Source organism: Rhagoletis pomonella, unplaced genomic scaffold (assembly GCF_013731165.1).
Source record: "Rhagoletis pomonella isolate Grant_MI unplaced genomic scaffold, Rhpom_1.0 Rhpom_scaffold_01642, whole genome shotgun sequence".
Lineage (NCBI taxonomy): Eukaryota > Metazoa > Arthropoda > Insecta > Diptera > Tephritidae > Rhagoletis > Rhagoletis pomonella.
In genome coordinates, this window is record NW_023460196.1 from 20114 (window position 1) to 29804 (window position 9691).

The following is a 9691-nucleotide window of genomic DNA, read 5'->3' on the forward strand; positions in this document are numbered from 1 at the left end:
GGTTAGCGACGAACCCATGCTGGTTAGTAGAAATTAGGTTTTTAACAGCAAAAGACAGTTTACAGTTTACAACAATCTCAAATAATTTGGAGACTGAAGATAGCTTTGATATCGGTCTGTAGTTGCGGACATCATTTTTGTTCCCATTTTTACAGACAGGGGTTACAGACGTTTGTTTCCAGTCGTCCACAAATATACCTGAGGCCAGGGAGTTATTGAAGATAGTAGTAAGAGGCTCAGCTAAACATAGACAGTTTTTCAACAGAAAAGCCGAGAAACCCTCTACATCGCTCTGTGAAGATGGCTTAAGATCACCAATTCCTTTCATAACGTCCTCGGTTGAAATGGTTAACGAACCAAAATTCAGCGAAGAGTCACTAGGGAGCTGGGGCCCATTATATTCGAGTCCAGGTCATTGACAAAGTTAGCGAAAAAAAACTCAGCGAAAAGGTTTGCCGAGTCAGAGGCTGAATTTGCGGAGCGACCATTGTAGAAAACATTTGTTGGAATTGATGAGCAAGATTTTCGGGAATCAATGAAACGCCAGAAAGATTTGGGATTCGAGATAATATTAGCTTCAAAGTTTAAAATATAATTTCGGTATTGAAATTTGTTTAAGCAATTAAATTCTTTTAGAAAGTACCGGAACTTAAGAAGATGCGCGTAGTCGTTGGAGGATTTATACCATTTGCTAAATTTGTTTTTTTTTTTAATTTTTTAGATGCTTTAAATGCTTCGTATACCACGGTAGTTTGTACCAGGGACGTGAACCGGTTTTGAACCGAACCGGTTTTGATCCGGAAAACCGCTTTTTTTCTATTAATTAACTGCACCATTAACCGAACCGAAATTTTCCACAAATGTTTGATCCGAACCGAAAACCGAACCACTTTCTATAAAGGTTTAAAGATTCGTTTCAACCAATTTTCAATAGATAAATGTACCCACTTTCTTTCTTTTTGTTAAACATGGTAATACCTACCATGTTTGTTTACCATGTGACAATATAAAATGTAAAGGCAACCCATCTCATTTAACAGACACTTGACCCTTAATCTTGCGCGTTGTTGCACTTGACACGTGACAGTTAAACTTGCACGTTATTTTTTTGTTTTTCGAACCGTTGATCCGAACTGAAACCCCGATTCAAAGACCAAAAAAACCGCTTTGACGAACCAATCTAAAAGTGCAAAAACGGTTCGAACCGCTGAACCGAACCGATCAAATTTTTCATCCGGGTCACCTCCCTGGTTTGTACACCTTCTTCTTAAGAATAGGAATGTACTGTAGGCATAGCTCGTAGAGAGTGGTCTTAAAAATATGGTAACAAGAGGTTACATCACTGTCACGGAAGCCATAAGTCCAATCTATATTTGATAGGGCACCATTTAAGGAAGAAAAATCACACGCTTTATAGTTAAACTTAATACTGCGATCATCTGGCAATGAATCAAAGTTATAAAACTCCAGCTCAAGAGTGAGAGAGACATGATGCATTACAGTCGGAGAGATGGAAGACATATATTCCGATAAAGTGAAGTTTACTTTGTCACTGATAAATACCAGATCCAATAGTCTATTTAGTTGGTTAAAAATACTGTTAATTTGCTGTAAACCAATACTTAAAAAGCTATCAACGATATAAATTTCTGCTGGAGAGCTCACGTTTGAAGCTATAAGGGCGGCAGAATCCCTACTTGGAGTCCAGTTCAACCGGCTAAAGTTGAAATCACCAAGAACACAAATGGGATTATTACCAACGACATCAGACGCCAATGATACGATGTTATCAGCATGTGTAACGTAAAGGCTTTCAGAGCTATTCGGCGGGATGTATGACGCACATATGTAAAGAATATGGCCGGAGCAGCCGTGAATACAGACGCAAAGCTGAGTTTGAATCTCCGTTGAGCCGCTATAAGAACACCACCGCCTCTAGAACATCCCGTCTTCTCAGCATCACGGTCTTTGCAAAAAATGTCGAAAAGGTCTGAATCAAACATTTCGCAATCAAAAAAGTTGTCGTTAAGCCATGATTCGACAAAAACGTATATGTCATATTCCAAATGAGCAGTTAACATACGAACCATTGCACATTTACTTCGAATGCCAGATATATTTTGGTAGTCGATTTTCAGATTATTATCATTGCAACTGCGATTTCGGCTAGTGGTTCGCTTCCGAGTTGTCCAGTTTTTGAAAAAAGCGGGACGGTCTGACGTTTATATTAGTCGGCCAGACATCTGGATTCGGAATTTTGTTATAGAATGCTGGTGAAACTTCAAATTTTAAGTTAAGGCTACGCAAACTATCGACAGAAGCACCCTTTTTACCAGCTTGTAGCAAGCCAGGTGTTGACTGTCAACGCCTGACTGATTAGCAACATATGAAATTGTTATATACGTTCATCTGGCATCCTTGCCAATCATTCTTTATTACTTATTCCTCATTACTTATTACTTATTACCTCATACTTATTCAGCAATAAGCGCACATACACACATGTAACATTCTGCTCATATGAATTATTAAATAAAGAGAATGTTCATTCCGTTGCTATGCTTAATATAGAAAAGACGTGTTAATACACTACAGAAATTATTTTATCTTCAGTCACAGATGGTTTGAACGAAGAGATGTATAACCACTTCTTTTTAATTACAACGTCGAGGTCGCAGTTAGTATTAATGCCCACAACAATATTTTTATATCTATTTGATTTCTTGTTGCGTACCGTTTTCCACTCGTACTTTTCAGCAACATCCGTAGAATGCTGTGTAACAGCGTTTGAAGGCAGCGGCGATGTGAGCAAACCAGACGTAGGAACAGGATCGCATGAATTTACAAACACATCAGCAGCAATAGGCAAAGAAGCATTCACTGACACATTACGGGCCACAGGCAAGCTCATTTATTGTTATTGTGCTTGGCACCATTAGCAGCATCACCAGCAGTAGGCAAAGGCGGAATAGGCAAAGCATTCACTGATGCGCTATTGTTATTGTTAATATGCTGAGCACCACTAACCGAATGCGAAGATGATGTTAAAGAGGATGGAGAGGCGACGAGTCATTTCAGTAATAGCGGTATAATTGCCATCATCAGGCGCAGCAAAAGTATTTTGAACAGCAGGCGGGCAGCTTTCCGAATTCTTCTTAGAAGCATTTACATTGTAGTTTGTTGTTTTAGAAACAGCCAATTTTAGGATATTAATTTCACTTAGCACTTTCGCAATGTTGTTGTTGTTGTCATTGGAATTTTTTTTTTGCTTATGCATTCTAACTGATTTTAGACTGCGTTGAGTTTCTCGTGTAAAGATTTGAATTTTGCATCAAAGTCTCTTTTAATGGACTCCAACCCATTTTGGTGTGTCAACGATATTACGTCAAGAGTCTTGCTTAATGTAGCTGGCATGAGTATGCATTCCGGACAGAAATAGCGAATGTGGCGGTTCTAGATGAGCAGACCAATATCGTATTCCGAAATTTGGCCTTCACAACACGCACGATGAAAGCGCTTCTTTAAAAAAACCACTGCAGGGCACGATACAAGGATCTCCTCGCGCAAAAACCTTGTCGCACTTGCCACAGAGGCCATCCATATTGAGCGTCGAAATACACAGCGGGAAGCTTACACTAATTATCAGAGATTTTGATTGTACAATGATTTTCGGTTGTTGAATCCAAACCCATTGTAAAGAAATGCCTTACCGCATACGCTCCACGGAAATTAAATAAAAAGTATGCTAACGCTTATATGTGCTTATTTATTGAAGCTTAAAAACATGTAATTTAATTCCATCGTTTGAATATAAAATTATACGTTGTATGGCTCGTTTTACACCTGTGTGTTTCGTGCGCTTCGCTTACGCTTCCATCGAGGTATATCGAGAATTTTCATTTGTCAACTTAGCTCCTGTCCATCAGTTGGCTGGTGGTAGCGTTGCCACCTACAAAAATATATTACAGGGTGCATAACACCCCACCCCCCGTGAATCCTCCTGGCATTCGCCATTAACCTCTAGTCTGGCTAGCCGGGATGCGGGCGTAGGAGTCCACCGGCCGTTTTCACCTCTACGACTCGCACTTGCCAATCTTTAGCTGGGAAAACCTGAGTGATACGGTCTCGTTGCCATTGCCTGCGGGGTAGCGTTGCATCACATACTATCACCAGATCATTCACTTTCAGTGGTGTAACTTTCTCTTGCCACTTTGTACGACGCAAAAGTTGTGGCAGGTACTCCGTAGCCCAGCGCTTCCATATACGGTCATTTAGATTTTGTGCTATTCTCCATTGTTTGCGCAGGCAAATTTGCTCATCAATGGGGTGTGGTATCTGCGTGGAATTTTCGCCGCCGAGCAGGAAGTGGTTCGGCGTAATCGGCTCGTCCTCTTTATGTGACGCGTGCAAATCGGTTAAAGGGCGTGAATTAATAATGTTCTCCGCTTCTATTAGAACGCTTTGCAATGTGCTTATCCTTGGCGCTACCTCTTTCAATGTCTTGTTTAAGAGTGCTTTGACGACCCTTATAAGGCGCTACCAACAGCCGCCCGAGCCAGGGTTTAGAAGGCAATTGAATATCCACCCGATATTGTATTTTGCTGCTTCTGACTGTATGCGATCTGTGTCAAACAGTTGCTCCGATGCTTTCAGTGCTTTCTGTGCGCCGATGAAGTTGGTCCCGTTATCGCTCCTTATCTTCACAGGTGTGCCGCAGCGATTTATAAAATTGCGAAGGCACAGGATGAACGCGTCGCTTGACGAATTCTCTGCTAGCTCGAGGTGCGCCGCTCAGACAGTCAAACATGTAAATATGACGCCCCACCTCTTTTCTCGACGCCTGCCAATCGCTACGTGAAACGGACCAAACAAATCGACGCCAGTGTACGTGAAAGGGCGCACGAACGGGGTTACACGGTCAACCGGTAGTTGACCCATCATCGGTGGCTGTGGGTTTGCTCTGTCAACCGTACATATTTTTATTTATTTATTTTTATTTTTTTTACACCTTTGTCGCCCTCGCTTAAGAAGCGCCATAAAATGTGGAATCCAGTGCCTTTGTCTAATGGCGTTGATGGTTACTGCGATATTCTGATGGTGGTTCCTCTCATGGACATCTTTGACAACTAAGGCCGACACTGCGTGTTCTGGTGGTAGCAAAATCGGTCGTCGCGCTTGGTATGGTAGGTATGCCGCCTCATCGATGCGGCCGCTCTGTCGTAGTACACCACTTTCATCAACATACGGTGACAGTTTGTATAAAGAGCTTCGTTTGCTAAGTTTGCGCTCCGCTGCCAAGTTGGAGATTTCACTCGCGCAACACTCACGCTGGACTAATTTGCAAATCATGTTTTCGGCAGCATCGATTTCTGTCACGCTCAGGCTCGTTGATGGATTGACTTCGCTATTTGGCTGCTTTCGAAATAAGCTCGCTGTACGCAGCACCCAAGCTGCGGTACGTCGCAGCTTCGAAAATGAACCAAATATTGAAAAATGTATGACTGAGTTACATGGCTGCACCAGTAGTATCGCTTCGGTCGTAATTTCTTCTGGTACGACGCTTTCCGGTTGTAGTGTTAGGGTAGGCCAATACTGCTCGTGGTACATTAAGAAGTCTGGACCCTTTACCCAACGGTTATTGATGTCGAATATCGGTGGACATGATGGGCGCGTGGCAGCGTCTGCAGTATTTTGTGCAGTTGGCACCCATCGCCATTGTTTTGGGGCAGTGGAGGTGAGTATTTCGGATATACTGTGACTAACAAACGCCTTGTATTTTCTCTGCGATGAATGTATCCACTGCAGAACGGTTGGCGAGTCGCTCCAGAATACCGCCCGCTCGATCGTGAGCTCGTGGGATTCTTGGAATAATTTGAATAGACGGGTGCCCAGGACAGCTGACTGCAGTTCTAGGCGCGGGATCGACATGAGCTTCGTCGGAGCGGTACGAGGTTCTCCCATTACGAAGCTGACATCAACATTTCCTTCGTGGAGAGCTCGCAAGTACCCCACCGCAGCAAACGCAACTTGACTTGCATCCACAAACATATGCACCTCGACTTTACCCATGTTTGCGACGTGTTGTGAGGAGCACCGTGGAATCGTGAATTGCTTCATGCTGTTGATTTCTTGCCACCATTGTAACCACTTCCTGCCTAGCTCCATCGGGAGAATGTTGTCCCATTCTATTTCGCTCTCCGAGGTCTCTTGAATTAAAAGTTTAGTATTAATTAAGAAGTTAGACAACATACCAAACGGATCAAACTCCGCCATTACGATGCGCAGTAATTTCCGTTTAGTTGGTGCACGCGTTCTGTTTAGGACACCTTGGGGCACGCGATGAAACTATGTGTGGAAAGTATTTTCTTTCGTGTTCCAGTACAGGCCGAGCACCTTGTCTGCTTTTCCGTTTCGCACCATGCTGTCTGCTTCTCTTTCTGGCGACGTTGGTTGTTGGTTCATTATTTCTTCAACCTCACGATAGTTGGAGATAAAATTTCGCAGCTCGAATCCCGCATGCCGATTGATTCTAAATATCTCTTGGCAGATTCTTACGGCTTCTTCGGCCTCGTTAAAGCTGGCAACTAAATCGTCAACATAGTGTTTGTTGATAATCGTGGATACGGCGTCCGGAAACTGTGCTCAAAATTCGTTGGCGTTTTTATTCTATACTCGGCTATGCATGGCGAGCATACAGCACCGAATATTAGTGATGTCATAGCGTACTCTTCGATTGCTCGACTTTGGTCTCCGTCACGCCATAAAAAGAGTTGGACGTATTGATCATCTTGGCGTATCTTTATTTGTGAAAACATTTCACGCATGTCGGCTGATACTCCGATGCACCCCTGCCGAAATTGCAACAAAATTCTTATCGGCAATTGTGCTTGTTCTGGACCTTTCAGAAGAGCCGAGTTGAGGGACACATTTGCTACACTGGCTGACGCATCAAAAACGCGTATTTTTTCAAGCTTATGGGAGTTGAAGACGGCGAAGTGAGGCAAGTACCACACGTTTAAGTCCGACGCGCAGACTTCGACTTCGCTCAGATTTCTTGCTTACCCTCTTTCAAAATACTTGGACATTTCCTCTCTGTACCGCACACGAAACTCGACGTCGCCTCCCATTATTTTTTTCACTGTCCACAAACGCTTTTCCGCCATGGCTCGACTCTGGGCAATTTCGGCGGATACTCTTTCCACAGCAACCCGACTTCGTACTGGTGCCCCATTTTTCTTGTCGTTTGTTGTAAATTTGACCGTGCGCGATTCTCTTCATCTGACTCTATCTTCTGCGGCAACGGATTGACACCAAAACTATCTGGTTTTGCACGATAATAGTTCAAAATTGGCATATCTTTAAGATTATCGAAATTTTCTTTTCTTAGTGATTGTTCGGGTAAATTCAATTTTTTACCGTGCACACATCTTTAAGCGCAAATCTATTCTTGTTAGTACAGTTCTCGATTTCAACGACAATTTAACTGGCTTGCTCGGTTACCATTTTATCGGCGTACCACTGCAGCATGAGTGGATGTACATCGCCTTTAGCAGCGATCAAATTTGCTACGCCGGTCTCCATTATGGACACTGACGAACCTTCGCCAAATATGGCAAGGACCTCCCGCTTGCCGTCCGGGCCGTAAATATTAACCGGTAACATTTTAAATAATAAACCTTGCGAACTTTGTGTTACCCGACAATTTAGCAGTGGCTGCACAGCGGCATCCAATTGCGTGACTCGACGTGGCGCTTGATCCGCTGCTTCCTCATTGTGAAGTAGCTGGTTGTGGTATCGTTGGCATCCATTCACTTCACACTTTCGCCTTGACCGACATTTCTGCGTGCAGTGGCCCTTGCGCAAACATGAAAAGCATAATTGTTTTGTTTTGACCAATTCCCACCGGTCCTGAACGCCTATCGACTTGAACGACACGCACTGTGCTATCATATGGCTTCCGCTGCAGTGGTAACATTTTAAAGTCTCTTTCGCTCGGTTGATATGCATGAGGCGACGCGGACTGTTCGGCGCAGCATTTTGTTTGCAGCTTTGTGTGCTTTTTGTCGGCATTAGACTGATTATCCTTGCCAAGTCGCTGAGCCACTCCGAAAAATGTTCGACTGTTGGGTAACGCGTCATGGTCGCAGCGTTCTTCGCCCCATCGAATGGTCTGGTTTGCGTCAGCTTGATAATCATTTCCTCAAGCAACGTCACGTTTGACAAATGTTGTTTAAAATTCGCGGACTTCAAAAACGCCACCATATTACGGACTTTGGACGAAAACTGTATAATTCTTTCAACTTTGCTTTCAGGTATTGGCGGCAACTGCTGCAATTGGCTTATTTACCCTTTAACCAAAATGTCGGGCCGACCAAACCGAAACTCAAGCTCACACATCACGTTGGGCACATCATTCGGAAAAATTAACATGGCCGCCACTGCCTCTTTTGCCGGGCCAACCAGACATTTTTGCAACCGCATTAAATTTTGCCGGTGACTGTAACGAAACGCCTGTGTCGTGTCGTTGAAATTTGCGTAGAACAATGGCCGCTGTGGTGTAGTGGTAAGCAGTGCGCACTTCCACACCGCAGCACCTGGGTCCAAGCCCTGGTCAAAGCAACATCGCAAAAAATATATAGAAAAAAGGTTTTTTCTTAACAGCGGTCGTCCCTCGGGAAGCAATGGTAAACCTCCGAGTGCATTTCTGCCATGAAAAACAGCTTCTCATAAAAATACAATCGGCGTTCGGAGTCGGCGTAAAACTGTACGTCCCTCCGCTTTGTGTGACAACATCAAGGCGCACGCCACAAATCGGAGGAGAAGCTCGGCCAAACACTAACATATGTGTAATCGCCAATCTATTATTATTATTATTATTAATGGCCATTCTTCAATATTACCGCCAAACGTAGGCAAGCCGTACAACTTTATGTGCGAATCGGTATCAGTCATGACGGCCTGGCGTTGTTCATCTTGTGCTGGCTGCACATTACTCTGACTTGCACTTTGTGGCTGCATACCCTCGCGTATCCGTACAATGTCCTTTTGGGTATCTTCGGTACTTTGTCGAAGCTCCTCCACTGACTTCAACTCCTTTCTGGAGCACAACATTGAAGTAAAAATAAATGCAATGAAAAACGAGATCCTAACAGATATATCGAATGAGTTCCAAAAAAGTAATGAATATAGATTACGCGTAGCTAATGAGAATGTTAACCCCAAAACGTCATATGCTCAAGTCGCCAAGTTGAATGAATACAAAATTGTTATTAAACCGTAAAACAAAAACAAAAAAGCAAAGGAGGCAAAAGAAGCACTAAAAAAAGTAGTTGAGCCTACGGAAGGTCTTGTTAAAAACGTGAAAGAAATAAATAGCGGGGGAATAATTGTAGAATGCAGAAATAAAGACGCGTGTGAAAAGGTGCAACAGAAAGTAAGAGAGGTTATTGGAAACGAATTTGAAGCAAATAAAACTAAAGATAGAAGTGAAATAAAGAGGATATTTAAGATTGTTGGCATAACTGAGAAAATAAGTAAAGTTCGCCTAGTGGAATGCTTTAACAAAGCAAAACGACGTATGTACAAGAAAAGATTTAAAGTACTAAAAGTTTATGATAATGCTTATAGTAGAGAGGAAAGCTATATTGCATTGGTAGAATCTGAAGCTGTTACTTTTGAAAATGTGTTGCTA

General features: G+C 43.0%; 2 protein-coding genes across 2 annotated transcripts; both read right to left on the minus strand.

The window, feature by feature from the left end:
- Window positions 1–3493: 3493 nt before the first annotated feature.
- LOC118752549 lies at window positions 3494–6719 on the minus strand. The gene is made up of 5 exons (XM_036487454.1): window positions 6696–6719; window positions 6418–6636; window positions 6252–6345; window positions 5057–6206; window positions 3494–3635 (listed from the first exon to the last, which is right to left on the minus strand). The coding sequence occupies exons 1-5, from the start codon at window positions 6717–6719 to the stop codon at window positions 3494–3496; spliced, it is 1629 nt and encodes a 542-aa protein (XP_036343347.1).
- Window positions 6720–7479: 760 nt separating this feature from the next.
- LOC118752550 lies at window positions 7480–8262 on the minus strand. Its single transcript, XM_036487455.1, has one exon. The coding sequence runs from the start codon at window positions 8260–8262 to the stop codon at window positions 7480–7482; it is 783 nt and encodes a 260-aa protein (XP_036343348.1).
- Window positions 8263–9691: the final 1429 nt, after the last annotated feature.

Bases quoted from the DNA above. Each gene is read 5' to 3' on its own strand.
- LOC118752549 (XM_036487454.1), bottom strand. From the start codon at position 6,719: ATGACATCACTAATATTCGGTGCT. The intron at 6,637-6,695 runs GTATGCTCGCCA...TTTTGAGCACAG, and splicing joins CATCACTAATATTCGGTGCT to TTTCCGGACGCCGTATCCAC. The intron at 3,636-5,056 runs GCACTGGATTCC...TCTGATAATTAG, and splicing joins ATCAACGCCATTAGACAAAG to TGTAAGCTTCCCGCTGTGTA.
- LOC118752550 (XM_036487455.1), bottom strand. From the start codon at position 8,262: ATGGTGGCGTTTTTGAAGTCCGCGAATTTTAAACAACATTTGTCAAAC.